The sequence below is a fragment of the Oncorhynchus mykiss genome, chromosome 17 (assembly GCF_013265735.2).
Source record: "Oncorhynchus mykiss isolate Arlee chromosome 17, USDA_OmykA_1.1, whole genome shotgun sequence".
NCBI lineage: Eukaryota > Metazoa > Chordata > Actinopteri > Salmoniformes > Salmonidae > Oncorhynchus > Oncorhynchus mykiss.
In genome coordinates this window covers 84,931,317-84,953,338 of record NC_048581.1, presented here as the reverse complement: position 1 = coordinate 84,953,338, position 22,022 = coordinate 84,931,317, and the positions used below count along the sequence as shown (strand labels likewise).

Sequence of the window (22,022 nt, the reverse complement as noted above, 5' to 3'; positions counted from 1 at the left end):
ACACAGTAAAACCACTGATTCCCTGTCCTAGTGGTGACCTCTAAGCACACAGTAAAACCACTGATTCCCTGTCCTAGTGGTGACCTCTAAGCACACAGTAAAACCGCTGAATCCCTGTCCTAGTGGTGATCTCTAAGTACACAGTAAAACCATTGATTTCCTGTCCTAGTGGTGACCTCTAAGCACACAGTAAACCCACTGCATAGAAAACCTTGCTTCAGAAATGCTACATTGGCATTTCACTGAGCAGAAATTGAGAATGCTGAAGTTGACCGAATCCATTGAATGAATAACAAGTCTGCCTGTTCTTTATCACAGGAACGGTTTGGTAAATGATTTGGGATCCTACCTGGACTGTGCCATGTATGAAGTGGGAGGAAATATTGGTAGGTACCACAACACAAGCCTCCACCCCATACCCAGTCTATCTACCAGCCTCCACCCCATACCCAGTCTATCTACCAGCCTCCACCCCATACCCAGTCTATCTACCAGCCTCCACCCCATACCCAGTCTATCTACCAGCCTCCACCCCATACCCAGTCTATCTACCAGCCTCCACCCCATACCCAGTCTATCTATCAGCCTCCACCCCATACCCAGTCTATCTACCAGCCTCCGCCCCATACCCAGTCTATCTACCAGCCTCCGCCCCATACCCAGTCTATCTACCAGCCTCCACCCCATACCCAGTCTATCTATCAGCCTCCACCCCATACCCAGTCTATCTACCAGCCTCCACCCCATACCCAGTCTATCTACCAGCCTCCACCCCATACCCAGACTATCTACCAGACATGGGTTCAAATACTATTTGAAATCTTTCAAAAAACTTGGAGTGTTTGTTTTCTTTCCATTCTTTCTAATGCTATTTAATTGCATCAGGCAAGCTCAATCAAGCACAGTTCAAAATGATTTCAAATAGACTTTGAATCCCGGTTTGCTATCTAATCAGGCTGAGAGCCACATTAGAAGGTTACATGAGTGACTCTGACATGTGCATGTCTTTCTGCTGATTGAACTGATTACGCTGGCCAGGCCTTACGCAATGAACTGGAGAGTGAGGGGGGCTGAGAGAGGGTTAGGGGGAGTGGGTGAGAGAGGGGTAGAGGGGGGGGGGGGGTGAGAGAGGGGTAGAGGAGGGGAGAGAGAGAGGGAAACAGGGGATAGAGAGAGGGAGAGAGAGGGAGAAAAAGAAGGAGGGGAGAAGGAGAGAGAGGGGGGAAGAGAGGGGGAGAGAAAGAGCGAGAGCGAGAGGGGGAGAAAGAGAGAGAGCGCGAGAGAGGGGGGATAGAGAGGGGGGAGAGAGAGGGGGAGCGAGAGGGAGAGAGGGGCATAGGGAGAGAGGGGGGACAGAGAAAGAAGGAGAGTGGGGGAGAGAAAGAGAGGGGAGAGGGAGAGAGGAAGAGAGAGGGGGGAGAGAAAGAGAGAGGGCGAGAGAGAGGAAGAGGGGGGGAGGGGTGAGGGAGAGAAAGAGGGAGGGGGGAGAGAGCCAACGGTGTGCATCTGAAGTTATCAGAGCAGACAAATGCTTCCACATGTAGCTACTGCACTGTTATGTACTGGACCCAATCATTCACACGCCACTCATAATGTATGTGCATCCACGGACCAAAAACAAGGCAGAGTTTAAGTTTTTAGTTTCAAACTGTTTTCAATATCTCTCTTGCAGAAGAGATTTTATCTTAATGAGAATAACCTGTATAAAAACATGTTAAATTACTAAATCTGTCCCTCAATATTGACTCTGCCTTGTGTTGTTCTATTCTGTCCTGTAGGTGAGCACTGCTTGGACCCAGAGACCCATCTCCTGGACCTGTACAACAACAACCCCAGTGGAGAGTGGGTCATCAAACACAAACCGCTGACCACCAGTAAGGGACTGCAGATATAAGACAGTCGCAGGAGGAGGGAGAGACCAGCAGGGGGCTCCAAGAGCCAGCCAGAGGAGGAGGGAGACCAGGTGGAGTAGAGGAGAAGAGGATACTGCCACCACAAACCACCTCAAGGCTGAGCCCTCTCTCTGCCCATTGCGGAGGAGACCAGACTAGGAGAAGTAAAGCAGCTACTGCGGAAAAACACCCCACCTCAAGACTTCAGGTGGAGGAGTGGCTGAGCTTGTGTCTCAGTCTGCTTCCTGGCTTGTCAGCTAAGCTCTCAGGCTCTCAGCCAATCACTTCCCAGTATCCGCAGAAGCCCAGATGGGAATCTGATGCAGCTGCCTCCGAGTCTCTCTTTCTTTCTCTCCCACTCTCTCTCAATTCCTTCTACTCATGCCCTTTGATCACAAAGTAATAAGAGAGGCACATGCACAGTATATCTCTTTTCCTTGTTTGTCTATTTCTTTAATGTCACACAGAGGGAAAGTCAGGTACTCTGATGAACTGATGTAAGGGACAGGGACTCTTAGGTCCCTGTCCCTGATGGCTCTTGGCCTCTGATGGCTCTATCAGAGGCCCTAAACACAGGGGACAGAGGGCATAGTTCTCTCTAAGGGATCAAAGGTCAACCTCTAAGACATGATTATAGTACCCCTAAAGGGAACTGTTGTTTAAGACAGTGAAGCTGGACTTCAACCTTTCTGTTTGTTTTTTTATTTTGAAGGATTTTATGAAGTATTGAATATCACGATGGATTGACTATTTATAATTGATTGGATGTATCTGTATGTATATGTATGTAGTGATTAATGTTCTCCTTGGAAACGGTTCAATAGGTGTTTCTGATCGTAACATAACAGTCATGTAAGCTCATCCACTCTTTTCGGGGACTCTTTTCAGACAGTCTTCTTATTCTTGTAAATGTTTTGATCAGTTGTACTTTGCTGCGGTTCTGCGTATTTATTCTCTCGTCCTATTACCCATGTGTCATCACTTCTACAGAGTACACTTCTATATGAAATCTATGAATCGTGTTTACACGTTTTGAGGAAGCTTGGACATTGCACCATCACATCAATATAAAGTATACACATGTTCTACATGACAGCCTACCATGAATTTACACATCTACAACCTACCATGAATTTACACATCTACAACCTACCATGAATTTACACATCTACAACCTACCATGAATTTACACATCTACAACCTACCATGAATTTACACATCTACAACCTACCATGAATTTACACATCTACAACCTACCATGAATTTACATATCTACAACCTATCATGAATTTATACATCTACAACCTACCATGAATTTACACATCTACAACCTACCATGAATTTACACATCTACAACCTACCATGAATTTACACATCTACAACCTACCATGAATTTACATATCTACAACCTACCATGAATTTACACATCTACAACCTACCATTAATTTACACATCTACAACCTACCATGAATTTACACATCTACAACCTACCATGAATTTACACATCTACAACCTACCATTAATTTACACATCTACAACCTACCATGTATGTTACTCTTCCGATGATACTCAGACATTACAGATGCAACCAACAACACATGTATTTACACATCTACAACCTACCATGAATTTACACATCTACAACCTACCATGAATTTACACATCTACAACCTACCATGAATTTACACATCTACAACCTACCATGAATTTACACATCTACAACCTACCATGAATTTACACATCTACAACCTACCATGAATTTACACATCTACAACCTACCATGAATGTATGTTTAGCTACCAGTCTCCTCAGAAGTGACAACAAGAATGTAACAAACTGCATAGATCTCATCTCAGTCACAGCAGTCATTGGTTCAGTCATTGGTTCAGTCATTGTTCAGTACAGAGTCAGAGCCACAGCCTTCTGTTCTATTGTGCTGCCATTTTAGGAGAGAGAACCGAGCAGCAGTGTAATGACAGCCAGCATCCATCACACAGTGTAATTCCCTGTCTGTCACACGACCTACTGATGCATCGTCATGGTGTATTGGTTCATGTATTGGTTCATGTATTGGTTCATGTATTGGTTCATGTATTGGTTCATGTATTGGTTCATGTATTGGTTCATGTATTGGTTCATGTATTGGTTCATGCAGTGGTTCATGTATTGGTTCATGTATTGGTTCATGCAGTGGTTCATGTATTGGTTCATGTATTGGTTCATGCAGTGGTTCATGTATTGGTTCATATATTGGTTCATGTATTCCATGAACATTACCACAGAGGAGTCAGTTCTTCTGGTTGATAGAGAGGGTAATATCTGGGTGTTATACGGATGTTATTATCTCTCTCTGTGTGTGTGTGTGTGTGTGCGTGCGTGCGTGCGTGTGTGTGTGTGTGTGTGTGTGTGTGTGTGTGTGTGTGTGTGTGTGTGTGTGTGTGTGTGTGTGTGTGTGTGTGTGTGTGTGTGTGTGTGTGTGCGTGCGTGCGTGCGTGCTTGCGTGTGTGTGTGCGTGTGCATGTGTGTGTGTGTGTGTGTGCTTGCTTGCTTCATTACACAAGCCCAATTGGGTTGAGTCCTGAGTCCATGGCACAGTTCAGTACCCCGGTACAAAGCACTGATGGAACACACACACACACACACACGGCCTTCTGCTGACATTAATCAGTGGAACTAGGTCACCTCTAAAGCTCTGTTCTCCCTCAGGGGAAGTAGTGACACTATACACCCCAGTCCACAGTACATGAGGAGATATTGATGCAAACACACACGCAAACAGCTGACCAATAACATGGGCCACATGTACAGCATGTGGAGAACTGACGTGTTGGAATGTTCAATGTTCCGTGTCTTCTACACTAGAACGTGACGTCATAAACACATGTGTGTGTCAAGATCTGAGGACTCGACATGAGGAGTATCGGAAAATAGAGAAATGTCTTTTACTGTAATAACCTGAGTAGACTGAATGTCTTCAATGAATGGACTTTGCTTTGTAATAATGTACTCACAGTCACAGTCAAATGCTACCATAGTGCTCTGAAAGACATTTACCCTACTGTAGGTTACAATGCTAGTTCTGTATATATGGTTTAGAACCAAAACCCTACATGGAATTACTGCACGCAGTAGGTGTATTTGTATTGTTTACAAAAGCAATTATTTTCTACTCTTGTCAAGTGAAAGTAATTTAGGTAGGCCTGGTGCAAATATCTTTTGTATAAAAAAAATAAAAATAAAAGATTTGTCAATAAATGTGAAAACAATATTGTGAACTGTTTGTTATTTCACATATATTGAATTTACAGAAATAATATGGAAAGACTATGGAATTTCTACATCAAATCAAATGTTATTGGTTACATACACATGGTTAGCAGATGTTAATGTGAGTGTATCGAAATGCTTGTGCTTCTAGTTCCGACAGTGCAGTAATATCTAACAAGTAATCTAATAATTCCCCAACAAATACCTAATACACACAAATCTAAGTAAAGGAATGGCATAAGAATATATACATATAAATATATGGATGAGCAATGACAGAGCGGCATAGGCAAGATGCAATAGATGGCATTAAACACAGTATATACATATGAGATTGTCACGACTTCGGCCGAAGTTGGCCCCTCTCCTTCTTCGGGCGCCGTTCGGCGGTCGATGTCACCGGCTTTCTAGACACCACCGATCTATGTTTCATTTTCGTTTTGTTTTGTCTTGATCATACACACCTGGTTTCCATTCCATGAATTATGTTCCTTATTTAACCCTCTGGCTTACCTCTCTGTTTTGTGTGTTATTGTTTGTCATGTGGGTTCTCGTTGTTCGTGCTTGGGATTATTGTATTTGTACCTTGTTGGAATCTTATTTATTTTGGAGTAAATTATGGATGATTACTCAGAACTGTGTCCTGCGCCTGACTCATTTTACCAACGTCCTCACAGAGATGAGTAATGTAAGATATGTAAACATTATTAACCTCTCTGGGATATTCGGGACGGTAGCGTCCCACCTCAACAACAGCCAGTGAAAGTGCAGGGGGCCAAATTAAAAACAACAGAAATCGCATAATTAAAATTCCTCAAGCATACAAGTATTTTACACCATTTTAAAGATAAACTTCTCGTTAATCCAGCCACAGTGTCTGATTTCAAAAAGGCTTCACGGCGAAAGCACATCAAAAGATTATGTTAGGTAAGCATCTAGTCACAGAAAAACACAGCCCTTTTTCCAGCCAAAGAGAGGAGTCACAAAAGGCAGAAATAGAGATAAAATGATTCACTAACCTTTGCTGATCTTTATCAGATGACACTCATAGGACTTCATGTTACACAATACATGTATGTTTTGTTCGATAAAGTTCATATTTATATCCAAAAATCTGAGTTTACCTTGGCGTGTTATGTTCAGTAGTTCCAAAACATCCAGTGATTTTGCAGAGAGCCACATCAACTTACAGAAATACTCATCATAAATGTTGATGAAAATACAAGTGTTATACATGGAACTTTAGATCAACTTCTCCTTAATGCAACCGCAACCATGCAATAATCTGAGTACAGCTCTCAGACAACAAAACAGCCAAACAGATATCCACCATGTTGTGCAGTCAACAGAAGTCAGATATAGCATTATAAATATTCACTTACCTTTGATGATCTTCATCAGAATGCACTCCCAGGAATCTCAGTTCCACAATCAATTTTGATTTGTTCGATTAAGTCCCTCATTTATGTCCAAATACCTCATTTTTGTTTGTACATCCATGCGAAAGTTCAGACGAAAAGTTATATTACAGTTCGTAGAAACATGTCAAACGAAGTATAGAATCAATCTGTAGGATGTTTTTATCATAAATCTTCAATAATGTTCCAACCGGAGAATTCCTTTGTCTGTAGAATTGCAATGGAACGCAAGCTAACTATCGTGGTCAGCGTGGTCAGCTAATGGCACGCTGCCAGACCTCTGACTCAATCTCCTCTCATTCACCCCCACTTCACAGTAGAAGCATCAAACAAGGTTCTAAAGACTGTTGACATCTAGTGGAAGCCTTAGGAAGTGCAATATGATCCCATAGACAGTGTTTTCGATAGGGAATGAGTTGAAAAACTACAAACCTCAGATTTCCCACTTCCTGGTTGTTTTTTTTCTCAGGTTTTTGCTTGCCATATGAGTTATGTTATACCCACAGACATTCAAACAGTTTTAGAAACTTCAGAGTGTTTTCTATCCAAATCTACTAATAATATGCATATATTAGTAACTGGGCCTGAGTAGCAGGCAGTTTACTCTGGGAACCTTATTCATCCAAGCTACTTAATACTGCCCCCAGTCCCAAAGAAGTTAAAGTGGCATTATTAAAGTGACTAGTGATCCATTTATTAAAGTGGCCAATGATTTCAAGTCTGTATGTAGGCAGCAGCCTCTCTGTGTTAGTGAAGGCTGTTTAAGAGTCTGATGGCCTTGAGATAGAAGCTATTTTTCAGTCTCTCGGTCCCAGCTTTGATGCACCTGTACTGACCTCGCCTTCTGTATGGTAGCAGGGTGAACAGGCAGTGGCTCGGGTGGTTGTTGTCCTTGATTACCTTTTTGTCCTTCCTGTGACATCGGGTGCTGTAGGTGTCCTTGAGGGCAGGTAGTTTGCCCCTGGTGATGCGTTGTGCAGACCGCACCACCATCTGGAGAGCCTTGTGGTTGTGGGCAGTGCAGTTGCCGTACCTTGCAGGGATATAGCCCGACAGGATGCTCTCAATTGTGCATCTGTAAAAGTTTGTGAGGGTTTTAGGTGACAAGCCAAATGTCTTCAGCGTTGAAGAGGTTGAAGAGGCGCAGTTGCGCAGTCGCGCCTTCTTCACCACTCTGTCTGCGTGGGTGGACCATTTCAGTTTGTCCGTGATGTGTACTCCGAGAAACTTCTCCACTGCTGTCCCATCGATGTGGATAGGGGGGTACTCCCTCTGCTTTTTCCTGAAGTCCACGATCATCTCCTTTGTTTTATTGACATTGAATGAGAGGTTGTTTTCCTGACACCACACTCTGAGTCCACTCACATCCTCCCTGTTGTTGGTAATCAAGCCTACTACTGTAGTGTCGTCTGCAAACTTGATGATGGAGTTGGAGGCATGCATTGCCATGCAGCCATGGGTGAACAGGGAGTAGAGGAGAGGGCTGAGCACGCACCCTTGTGTAGCCCCAATGTGGAGATGTTGTTTCCAACCTTCACCACCTGGGGGAGGTGGGCTCGAGACCCGGGTACTATGGTGTTAAATGCTAAAATGAACAGCATCCTTACATAGGTATTCCTCTTATCCAGATGGGATAGGGCAGTGTGCAGTGTGATGGCGATTGCATCGTCAGTGGACCTATTGGGGCGGTAAGCAAATTGGAGTGGGTCTAGGGTATCAGGTAGGGTGGAGGTGATATAATCCTTGACTAGTCTCTCAAAGCACTTCATGATGACAGAAGTGAGTGCAATGGGGCATTAGTAATTTTGTTCAGTTACCTTAGCATTCTTCGGAACTGGAACAATGATGGCCCTCTTGAAGCATGTGGGGGCAACAGAATGGGATAGGGATTGATTGAATATGTCCGTAAACACACCAGCCAGCTGGTCTGCGCAAGCTCTGAGGACGTGGCTAGGAATGCCATCTGGACCGGCAGCCTTGCGAGGGTTAACGCATTTAAATGTTTTAGTCCCGTTGGCCATGGAGAAGGAGAGCCCACAGGCTTTGGTTGTGGGCCGTGTCAGTAGCACTGTATTGTCCTCAAAGCAAGCAAAGAAGTTGTTTAATTTGTCTGGGAGCAAGACATCAATGTCTGCGACGGGGATGGTTTTCTATTTGTAATCCGTGATTGACTGTAGACCCTGCCACATACATCTCGTGTTTGAGCCGTTGAATTGCGAATCTACTTTGTCTCACAAGCATTTCGCTACACTCGCATTAACATCTGCTAACCATGTGTATGTGACAAATAAAAATGTATTTGATTTGATTTGATTTGATTTATACTGACGCTTTTTTGTTTGTTTGATTGCCTTGCGGAGGGAATAGCTGCAATGTTTGTATTCGGTCATGTTTCCAGTCACCTTGCCATGACTGAAAGCGGTGGTTCGCGCTTTCAGTTTTGCGCAAACGCTGCCATCAATCCACGGTTTCTGGTTAGGAAAGGTTTTAATAGTCACAGTGGGACATCTTCAATGCACTTGCTAATAAACTCGCTCACTGAGTCAGCATATACATCAATGTTATTGTCTGAGGCTACCCGGAACATATCCCAGTCCACATGATCTAAGAAATCTTGAAGCTTAGATTCTGATTGGTCAGACCAGCATTGTATAGACCTGAGCATGGGCGTTTCCTGTTTTAGCTTCTGTCTATAGACTGGGAGCTATAAGGCGGGGGAGGGCTTTGTATGCATCGCGGAATTTAGAGTAGCAATGATCCAGAATGCTACCAGCTGGTGTCGCGCATTCGATATGCTGATAGAATCTAGGAAGTCTCAGGTTAGCTGTGTTAAAATCCCCAGCTACAAGAAATGCAGCCTCAGGATGTATGGTTTCCAGTTTACAAAGAGTCCAGTGAAGTTATTTCAGGGCCGACGAGGTATCTGTTAGGGAGGGGATATACACGGCTGTGACTATAATCTAAGAGAATTCTCTTGGAAGATAATGCGGTCTGCATTTGATTGTAAGGAATTCTAGGTCAGGTGAACAAAAGGACTTGAGTTCCTGTATGTTGTTGTGATTACACCATGAGTCGTTAATCATAAGGCAAACACCCCTGCCCGTCTTCTTACCAGAGAGATGTTTGTTTCTCTGGAAGGCAACTCGTGCCCTAATTTCTTCCACCTTGTTATCTAGAGATTAGACATTGGCGAGTAATATGCTCGGAAGTGGTGGATGGTGTGCTCGCCTTCTGGGTCTGACCAGTAGGCCGCTCCGTCTGACTCTCCTCGTTATTTTGGGTCGGCCTCTGGGATAAGATCCCATGTCCAGGGTGGAGGTCTGAACAAAGGCTCCGCTTCGGGAAAGACATATTCCTGGTCATAATGTTGGTAAGTTGACATCACTTTTATATCTAATAGTTCTTCCCGGCTGTACGTAATAACACTTGAGATTTTCTGGGTTAACAATGTAAGAAATTATACATAAAAAAACTAATAACTGCATAGTTTTCTTAGGACCTGAAAAGAGGCGACCATTTCTGTCGGCGTCATTTTGCAATTGACCAGATTTGGCCAGAATGATATGTCCGTAAACACACCAGCCAGCTGGTCTGCGCATGCTCTGAGGATGCCGCTAGGGATGCCGGGTTAACGCGTCGGTTGCACTATATTATCCTCAAAGCGGGCAAAGATGGTGTTTAGTTTGTCTGGAAGCAAGACGTCGGTGTCCGTGACGTGGCTGTTTTTCCTTTTGTAGTCCGTGATTGTCTGTAGACCCTGCCACATACAGCACGTCTCATGTCTGAGCCGCTGAATTGCGACTCCACTTTGTCTCTATACTGACATTTCGCTTGTTTGATTGCCTTGCGGAGGGAATAACTACACTGTTTGTATTCTGTCATATTCCCAGTCACCTTTCCATGGTTAAATACAGTTTTGAGCAAATGCCGCCATCTATCCACGGTTTCTGGTTAAGGTAGGTTTTAATAGTCACAGTAGGTACAACATCTCCTTGGCACTTCCTTATAAACTCACTCCCCGAATCAACGTTTAAGATATAATTCTCTGAGGCTTCCCGGAACATGTCCCAGTCTGCGTGATCAAAACAATCTTTAAATGTTGATTCCGATTGGTCAGACAAGCATTGAATAGTCTATGAAAGACTATGGAAAACTATGAGACTCTGGAAGATTATGGAAGACTATGAGACTAACAGACTATGGAAGACTATGAGATTATAAGATTATGGAAGACTATGAGAATATGAGATTATGGAAGCCTATGAGACTATGAGATTATGAGACTATGAGACTATGGAAGACTATGGGAGACTATGAGATTATGAGATTATGGAAGACTATGAGACTATGAGACTATGGAAGACTATGGGAGACTATGAGACTATGGAAGACTATGAGACTATGAGACTATGGAAGACTATGAGATTATGAGAGTATGTAAGACTACGAGACTATGAGAGTATTGAAGACTTTGAGACTATGAGACCATGGAAGACTATGAGACTATGGAAGACTATGGGACTATGAAAGACTATAGAAGACTATAAGACTATGGAAGACTATGAGACTATTGAAGACTATGAAAAGACTATGAGACAATGAGTTTATGGAAGACTATGGGACGATGAAAGACTATTAAAGACTATGGAGGACTATGGAAGACTATGAGACTATTGAAGACTACGGAAGACTATGGAAGGCTATGGAAGACTATGGAAGACTATGAGACTATGGAAGACTATGAAAAGACTATGAGACTATAGAAGACTTTGAAAAGACTATGAGACTATAGAAGACTTTGAAAAGACTATGAGACTATAGAAGACTTTGAAAAGACTATGGAAAGACTATGGAAGACTATAAAAACTATGGAAAGACTATGGAAGACTATGGAAAGACTATGACACTATGAGACTATGGTAGACTATGGTAGACTATGGAAGACTATGCGACTATGAAGACTATGAAAAGACTATGAGACTATGAAGACTATGAAAATACTATGAGACTATGGAAGACTATGAGACTATGAAGACTATGAAAAGACTATGCGACTATGAAGACTATGAAAAGACTATGAGACTATGGAAGACTATGAGACTATGGAAGACTATGGAAGACTATGGAAGACTTTGAAAAGACTATGGAAAGACTATACAAATTATGGAAAGACTATGAGACCATGGAAGACTATAGAATACAATGAGACTGTGGAAGACAAGAGAAGACTATAGAATATTATAGAAGACTATGAGACTATAGAAGACTATAGAAGACTATAGAAGACTATGGAAGACTATGAGACTATAGAAGACTATGAGACTATGAGACTATGAGACTATAGAAGACTATAGAAGACTATAGAAGACTATAGAAGACTATGGAAGACTATGGAAGACTATAACACTATAGAAGACTATGAGACTATGAGACTATAGAAGACTATAGAAGACTATAGAAGAATATAGAAGACTGTAGAAGACTATGAGACTATAGAAGACTATAGAAGACTATAGAAGACTATGGAAGACTATGAGACTATAGAATACTATGAGACTATAGAAGACTATAGCAGACTATGAGACTATGAGACCTTGAGACTATAGAAGACTATAGAAGACTACAGAAGACTATGGAAGACGATGAGACTATAGAAGACTATGAGACAACAGAAGACTATAGTAGACTATAGAAAACTATGAGACTATGGAAGATTATAAAAGAGTATAGAAGACTATAGAAGACTATGAGACCATGGAAGACTATAGAAGACTATAGAAGACTATGAGACTATAGAAGACTATAGAAGACTATAGAAGTCTATGAGACTATGGAAAACTATGGAAAGACTATGGAAGACTACAGAAGACTATGAAAAGACTATGAGACTATGGAAGACTATGAGACTATGGAAGACTATGGAAGACTATGGTAGACTATGAGACTATGAGACTATGGTAGACTATGGAAGACTATGGAAGACTATGGAAGACTATGAGACTATGGAAGACTATGAGACTATGGAAGAGTATGGAAGACTATGAGACTATGGAAGACTATGGAAGACTATGGAAGACTATGGAAGACTATGAGACTATGAGACTATGAGACTATGGAAGACTATGAGACTATGTAAGACTATGAGACTATAGAAGACTATAGAAGACTATAGAAGACTATAGAAGACTATAGAAGACTATGGGACTATGAGACTATGGAAGACTATGAGACTATTGAAGAGTATGAGACTATTGAAGACTATGAGACTATGAGACTATGATATTATGTTAGACTATGAGACTATGAGACTATGAGATTATGGAAGACTATGAGACTATGGAAGACTATGGTAGACTATGAGACTATTGAAGACTATGAGACTATGAGACTATGGTAGACTATGGAAGACTATGAGACTATTGAAGACTATGAGACTATGAGACTATGGTAGACTATGGTAGACTATGGTAGACTATGAGACTATTGAAGACTATGAGACTATGAGACTATGGTAGACTATGAGACTATGGAAGACTATGAGACTATGGTAGACTATGAGACTATTGAAGACTATGAGACTATGAGACTATGGTAGACTATGGTAGACCATGGTAGACTATGAGACTATGGAAGACTATGAGACTATGAGACTATGGTAGACTATGAGACTATTGAAGACTATGAGACTATGAGACTATGGTAGACTATGGTAGACTATGGTAGACTATGAGACTATTGAAGACTATGGAAGACTATGGTAGACTATGAGACTATTGAAGACTATGAGACTATGAGACTATGGTAGACTATGAGACTATGGTAGACTATGAGACTATGGTAGACTATGAGACTATGGAAGACTATGAAAAGACTATGAGACTATAGGACTATGGTAGACTATGGAAGACAAGAGAAGACTATAGAATATTATAGAAGACTATGAGACTATAGAAGACTATAGAAGACTATAGAAGACTATGGAAGACTATGAGACTATAGAAGACTATGAGACTATGAGACTATGAGACTATAGAAGACTATAGAAGACTATAGAAGACTATATAAGACTATGGAAGACTATGGAAGACTATAACACTATAGAAGACTATGAGACTATGAGACTATAGAAGACTATAGAATACTATAGAAGAATATAGAAGATTGTAGAAGACTATGAGACTATAGAAGACTATAGAAGACTATAGAAGACTATGGAAGACTATGAGACTATAGAAGACTATGAGACTATAGAAGACTATAGCAGACTATGAGACTATGAGACCTTGAGACTATAGAAGACTATAGAAGACTACAGAAGACTATGGAAGACGATGAGACTATAGAAGACTATGAGACAACAGAAGACTATAGTAAACTATAGAAAACTATGAGACTATGGAAGATTATAAAAGAGTATAGAAGACTATAGAAGACTATGAGACCATGGAAGACTATAGAAGACTATAGAAGACTATGAGACTATAGAAGATTATAGAAGACTATGAGACTATGGAAAACTATGGAAAGACTATGGAAGACTACAGAAGACTATGAAAAGACTATGAGACTATGGAAGACTATGAGACTATGGAAGACTATGGAAGACTATGGTAGACTATGAGACTATGAGACTATGGTAGACTATGGAAGACTATGGAAGACTATGAGACTATGGAAGACTATGAGACTATGGAAGACTATGGAAGACTATGAGACTATGGAAGACTATGGAAGACTATGGAAGACTATGGAAGACTATGGAAGACTATGAGACTATGAGACTATGAGACTATGGAAGACTATGAGACTATGTAAGACTATGAGACTATAGAAGACTATAGAAGACTATAGAAGACTATAGAAGACTATAGAAGAATATGGGACTATGAGACTATGGAAGACTATGAGACTATTGAAGACTATGAGACTATTGAAGACTATGAGACTATGAGATTATGTTAGACTATGAGACTATGAGACTATGAGATTATGGAAGACTATGAGACTATGGAAGACTATGGTAGACTATGAGACTATTGAAGACTATGAGACTATGAGACTATGGTAGACTATGGAAGACTATGAGACTATTGAAGACTATGAGACTATGAGACTATGGTAGACTATGGTAGACTATGAGACTATTGAAGACTATGAGACTATGAGACTATGGTAGACTATGAGACTATGGAAGACTATGAGACTATGGTAGACTATGAGACTATTGGAGACTATGAGACTATGAGACTATGGTAGACTATGGTAGACTATGGTAGACTATGAGACTATGGAAGACTATGAGACTATGAGACTATGGTAGACTATGAGACTATTGAAGACTATGAGACTATGAGACTATTGTAGACTATGGTAGACTATGAGACTATTGAAGACTATGGAAGACTATGGTAGACTATCAGACTATTGAAGACTATGAGACTATGAGACTATGGTAGACTATTAGACTATGGTAGACTATGAGACTATGGTAGACTATGAGACTATGGAAGACTATGAAAAGACTATGAGACTATGAGACTATGGTAGACTATGGAAGACAAGAGAAGACTAGAATATTATAGAAGACTATGAGACTATAGAAGACTATAGAAGACTATAGAAGACTATAGAAGACTCAGACAACAAAACAGCCAAACAGATATCCACCATGTTGTGCAGTCAACAGAAGTCAGATATAGCATTATAAATATTCACTTACCTTTGATTATCTTCATCAGAATGCACTCCCAGGAATCTCAGTTCCACAATCAATTTTGATTTGTTCGATTAAGTCCCTCATTTATGTCCAAATACCTCATTTTTGTTTGTACATCCATGCGAAAGTTCAGACGAAAAGTTATATTACAGTTCGTAGAAACATGTCAAACGAAGTATAGAATCAATCTGTAGGATGTTTTTATCATAAATCTTCAATAATGTTCCAACCGGAGAATTCCTTTGTCTGTAGAATTGCAATGGAACGCAAGCTAACTATCGTGGTCAGCGTGGTCAGCTAATGGCACGCTGCCAGACCTCTGACTCAATCTCCTCTCATTCACCCCCACTTCACAGTAGAAGCATCAAACAAGGTTCTAAAGACTGTTGACATCTAGTGGAAGCCTTAGGAAGTGCAATATGATCCCATAGACAGTGTTTTCGATAGGGAATGAGTTGAAAAACTACAAACCTCAGATTTCCCACTTCCTGGTTGTTTTTTTTCTCAGGTTTTTGCTTGCCATATGAGTTATGTTATACCCACAGACATTCAAACAGTTTTAGAAACTTCAGAGTGTTTTCTATCCAAATCTACTAATAATATGCATATATTAGTAACTGGGCCTGAGTAGCAGGCAGTTTACTCTGGGAACCTTATTCATCCAAGCTACTTAATACTGCCCCCAGTCCCAAAGAAGTTAAAGTGGCATTATTAAAGTGACTAGTGATCCATTTATTAAAGTGGCCAATGATTTCAAGTCTGTATGTAGGCAGCAGCCTCTCTGTGTTAGTGAAGGCTGTTTAAGAGTCTGATGGCCTTGAGATAGAAGCTATTTTTCAGTCTCTCGGTCCCAGCTTTGATGCACCTGTACTGACCTCGCCTTCTGTATGGTAGCAGGGTGAACAGGCAGTGGCTCGGGTGGTTGTTGTCCTTGATTACCTTTTTGTCCTTCCTGTGACATCGGGTGCTGTAGGTGTCCTTGAGGGCAGGTAGTTTGCCCCTGGTGATGCGTTGTGCAGACCGCACCACCATCTGGAGAGCCTTGTGGTTGTGGGCAGTGCAGTTGCCGTACCTTGCAGGGATATAGCCCGACAGGATGCTCTCAATTGTGCATCTGTAAAAGTTTGTGAGGGTTTTAGGTGACAAGCCAAATGTCTTCAGCGTTGAAGAGGTTGAAGAGGCGCAGTTGCGCAGTCGCGCCTTCTTCACCACTCTGTCTGCGTGGGTGGACCATTTCAGTTTGTCCGTGATGTGTACTCCGAGAAACTTCTCCACTGCTGTCCCATCGATGTGGATAGGGGGGTACTCCCTCTGCTTTTTCCTGAAGTCCACGATCATCTCCTTTGTTTTATTGACATTGAATGAGAGGTTGTTTTCCTGACACCACACTCTGAGTCCACTCACATCCTCCCTGTTGTTGGTAATCAAGCCTACTACTGTAGTGTCGTCTGCAAACTTGATGATGGAGTTGGAGGCATGCATTGCCATGCAGCCATGGGTGAACAGGGAGTAGAGGAGAGGGCTGAGCACGCACCCTTGTGTAGCCCCAATGTGGAGATGTTGTTTCCAACCTTCACCACCTGGGGGAGGTGGGCTCGAGACCCGGGTACTATGGTGTTAAATGCTAAAATGAACAGCATCCTTACATAGGTATTCCTCTTATCCAGATGGGATAGGGCAGTGTGCAGTGTGATGGCGATTGCATCGTCAGTGGACCTATTGGGGCGGTAAGCAAATTGGAGTGGGTCTAGGGTATCAGGTAGGGTGGAGGTGATATAATCCTTGACTAGTCTCTCAAAGCACTTCATGATGACAGAAGTGAGTGCAATGGGGCATTAGTAATTTTGTTCAGTTACCTTAGCATTCTTCGGAACTGGAACAATGATGGCCCTCTTGAAGCATGTGGGGGCAACAGAATGGGATAGGGATTGATTGAATATGTCCGTAAACACACCAGCCAGCTGGTCTGCGCAAGCTCTGAGGACGTGGCTAGGAATGCCATCTGGACCGGCAGCCTTGCGAGGGTTAACGCATTTAAATGTTTTAGTCCCGTTGGCCATGGAGAAGGAGAGCCCACAGGCTTTGGTTGTGGGCCGTGTCAGTAGCACTGTATTGTCCTCAAAGCAAGCAAAGAAGTTGTTTAATTTGTCTGGGAGCAAGACATCAATGTCTGCGACGGGGATGGTTTTCTATTTGTAATCCGTGATTGACTGTAGACCCTGCCACATACATCTCGTGTTTGAGCCGTTGAATTGCGAATCTACTTTGTCTCACAAGCATTTCGCTACACTCGCATTAACATCTGCTAACCATGTGTATGTGACAAATAAAAATGTATTTGATTTGATTTGATTTGATTTATACTGACGCTTTTTTGTTTGTTTGATTGCCTTGCGGAGGGAATAGCTGCAATGTTTGTATTCGGTCATGTTTCCAGTCACCTTGCCATGACTGAAAGCGGTGGTTCGCGCTTTCAGTTTTGCGCAAACGCTGCCATCAATCCACGGTTTCTGGTTAGGAAAGGTTTTAATAGTCACAGTGGGACATCTTCAATGCACTTGCTAATAAACTCGCTCACTGAGTCAGCATATACATCAATGTTATTGTCTGAGGCTACCCGGAACATATCCCAGTCCACATGATCTAAGAAATCTTGAAGCTTAGATTCTGATTGGTCAGACCAGCATTGTATAGACCTGAGCATGGGCGTTTCCTGTTTTAGCTTCTGTCTATAGACTGGGAGCTATAAGGCGGGGGAGGGCTTTGTATGCATCGCGGAATTTAGAGTAGCAATGATCCAGAATGCTACCAGCTGGTGTCGCGCATTCGATATGCTGATAGAATCTAGGAAGTCTCAGGTTAGCTGTGTTAAAATCCCCAGCTACAAGAAATGCAGCCTCAGGATGTATGGTTTCCAGTTTACAAAGAGTCCAGTGAAGTTATTTCAGGGCCGACGAGGTATCTGTTAGGGAGGGGATATACACGGCTGTGACTATAATCTAAGAGAATTCTCTTGGAAGATAATGCGGTCTGCATTTGATTGTAAGGAATTCTAGGTCAGGTGAACAAAAGGACTTGAGTTCCTGTATGTTGTTGTGATTACACCATGAGTCGTTAATCATAAGGCAAACACCCCTGCCCGTCTTCTTACCAGAGAGATGTTTGTTTCTCTGGAAGGCAACTCGTGCCCTAATTTCTTCCACCTTGTTATCTAGAGATTAGACATTGGCGAGTAATATGCTCGGAAGTGGTGGATGGTGTGCTCGCCTTCTGGGTCTGACCAGTAGGCCGCTCCGTCTGACTCTCCTCGTTATTTTGGGTCGGCCTCTGGGATAAGATCCCATGTCCAGGGTGGAGGTCTGAACAAAGGCTCCGCTTCGGGAAAGACATATTCCTGGTCATAATGTTGGTAAGTTGACATCACTTTTATATCTAATAGTTCTTCCCGGCTGTACGTAATAACACTTGAGATTTTCTGGGTTAACAATGTAAGAAATTATACATAAAAAAACTAATAACTGCATAGTTTTCTTAGGACCTGAAAAGAGGCGACCATTTCTGTCGGCGTCATTTTGCAATTGACCAGATTTGGCCAGAATGATATGTCCGTAAACACACCAGCCAGCTGGTCTGCGCATGCTCTGAGGATGCCGCTAGGGATGCCGGGTTAACGCGTCGGTTGCACTATATTATCCTCAAAGCGGGCAAAGATGGTGTTTAGTTTGTCTGGAAGCAAGACGTCGGTGTCCGTGACGTGGCTGTTTTTCCTTTTGTAGTCCGTGATTGTCTGTAGACCCTGCCACATACAGCACGTCTCATGTCTGAGCCGCTGAATTGCGACTCCACTTTGTCTCTATACTGACATTTCGCTTGTTTGATTGCCTTGCGGAGGGAATAACTACACTGTTTGTATTCTGTCATATTCCCAGTCACCTTTCCATGGTTAAATACAGTTTTGAGCAAATGCCGCCATCTATCCACGGTTTCTGGTTAAGGTAGGTTTTAATAGTCACAGTAGGTACAACATCTCCTTGGCACTTCCTTATAAACTCACTCCCCGAATCAACGTTTAAGATATAATTCTCTGAGGCTTCCCGGAACATGTCCCAGTCTGCGTGATCAAAACAATCTTTAAATGTTGATTCCGATTGGTCAGACAAGCATTGAATAGTCTATGAAAGACTATGGAAAACTATGAGACTCTGGAAGATTATGGAAGACTATGAGACTAACAGACTATGGAAGACTATGAGATTATAAGATTATGGAAGACTATGAGAATATGAGATTATGGAAGCCTATGAGACTATGAGATTATGAGACTATGAGACTATGGAAGACTATGGGAGACTATGAGATTATGAGATTATGGAAGACTATGAGACTATGAGACTATGGAAGACTATGGGAGACTATGAGACTATGGAAGACTATGAGACTATGAGACTATGGAAGACTATGAGATTATGAGAGTATGTAAGACTACGAGACTATGAGAGTATTGAAGACTTTGAGACTATGAGACCATGGAAGACTATGAGACTATGGAAGACTATGGGACTATGAAAGACTATAGAAGACTATAAGACTATGGAAGACTATGAGACTATTGAAGACTATGAAAAGACTATGAGACAATGAGTTTATGGAAGACTATGGGACGATGAAAGACTATTAAAGACTATGGAGGACTATGGAAGACTATGAGACTATTGAAGACTACGGAAGACTATGGAAGGCTATGGAAGACTATGGAAGACTATGAGACTATGGAAGACTATGAAAAGACTATGAGACTATAGAAGACTTTGAAAAGACTATGAGACTATAGAAGACTTTGAAAAGACTATGAGACTATAGAAGACTTTGAAAAGACTATGGAAAGACTATGGAAGACTATAAAAACTATGGAAAGACTATGGAAGACTATGGAAAGACTATGACACTATGAGACTATGGTAGACTATGGTAGACTATGGAAGACTATGCGACTATGAAGACTATGAAAAGACTATGAGACTATGAAGACTATGAAAATACTATGAGACTATGGAAGACTATGAGACTATGAAGACTATGAAAAGACTATGCGACTATGAAGACTATGAAAAGACTATGAGACTATGGAAGACTATGAGACTATGGAAGACTATGGAAGACTATGGAAGACTTTGAAAAGACTATGGAAAGACTATACAAATTATGGAAAGACTATGAGACCATGGAAGACTATAGAATACAATGAGACTGTGGAAGACAAGAGAAGACTATAGAATATTATAGAAGACTATGAGACTATAGAAGACTATAGAAGACTATAGAAGACTATGGAAGACTATGAGACTATAGAAGACTATGAGACTATGAGACTATGAGACTATAGAAGACTATAGAAGACTATAGAAGACTATAGAAGACTATGGAAGACTATGGAAGACTATAACACTATAGAAGACTATGAGACTATGAGACTATAGAAGACTATAGAAGACTATAGAAGAATATAGAAGACTGTAGAAGACTATGAGACTATAGAAGACTATAGAAGACTATAGAAGACTATGGAAGACTATGAGACTATAGAATACTATGAGACTATAGAAGACTATAGCAGACTATGAGACTATGAGACCTTGAGACTATAGAAGACTATAGAAGACTACAGAAGACTATGGAAGACGATGAGACTATAGAAGACTATGAGACAACAGAAGACTATAGTAGACTATAGAAAACTATGAGACTATGGAAGATTATAAAAGAGTATAGAAGACTATAGAAGACTATGAGACCATGGAAGACTATAGAAGACTATAGAAGACTATGAGACTATAGAAGACTATAGAAGACTATAGAAGTCTATGAGACTATGGAAAACTATGGAAAGACTATGGAAGACTACAGAAGACTATGAAAAGACTATGAGACTATGGAAGACTATGAGACTATGGAAGACTATGGAAGACTATGGTAGACTATGAGACTATGAGACTATGGTAGACTATGGAAGACTATGGAAGACTATGGAAGACTATGAGACTATGGAAGACTATGAGACTATGGAAGAGTATGGAAGACTATGAGACTATGGAAGACTATGGAAGACTATGGAAGACTATGGAAGACTATGAGACTATGAGACTATGAGACTATGGAAGACTATGAGACTATGTAAGACTATGAGACTATAGAAGACTATAGAAGACTATAGAAGACTATAGAAGACTATAGAAGACTATGGGACTATGAGACTATGGAAGACTATGAGACTATTGAAGAGTATGAGACTATTGAAGACTATGAGACTATGAGACTATGATATTATGTTAGACTATGAGACTATGAGACTATGAGATTATGGAAGACTATGAGACTATGGAAGACTATGGTAGACTATGAGACTATTGAAGACTATGAGACTATGAGACTATGGTAGACTATGGAAGACTATGAGACTATTGAAGACTATGAGACTATGAGACTATGGTAGACTATGGTAGACTATGGTAGACTATGAGACTATTGAAGACTATGAGACTATGAGACTATGGTAGACTATGAGACTATGGAAGACTATGAGACTATGGTAGACTATGAGACTATTGAAGACTATGAGACTATGAGACTATGGTAGACTATGGTAGACCATGGTAGACTATGAGACTATGGAAGACTATGAGACTATGAGACTATGGTAGACTATGAGACTATTGAAGACTATGAGACTAT

General features: G+C 41.3%; 1 protein-coding gene and 1 long non-coding RNA gene across 4 annotated transcripts in view; one reads left to right on the top strand and one right to left on the bottom strand.

Annotated features, from left to right (window-relative positions):
• The window catches only part of LOC110494769 (rho GTPase-activating protein 40), a 44,484-nt gene extending 41,665 nt beyond the window's left edge, over positions 1 to 2,819 (top strand). For all 3 annotated transcript variants that reach the window (XM_036950827.1, XM_036950826.1, XM_036950825.1), the window contains 2 exons: positions 319 to 386; positions 1,779 to 2,819. In XM_036950827.1, the coding sequence (XP_036806722.1) occupies positions 319 to 386; positions 1,779 to 1,894 (184 nt within the window). In that variant the 3' untranslated portion in view covers positions 1,895 to 2,819. The remainder of the gene's footprint in view (positions 1 to 318; positions 387 to 1,778) is intronic.
• LOC118940501 lies at positions 2,597 to 4,994 on the bottom strand. Its single transcript, XR_005037091.1, has 2 exons — positions 3,512 to 4,994; positions 2,597 to 3,405 (listed from the first exon to the last, which is right to left on the bottom strand). It is a non-coding gene; the product is annotated as an uncharacterized LOC118940501 (long non-coding RNA).
• Positions 4,995 to 22,022: the final 17,028 nt, after the last annotated feature.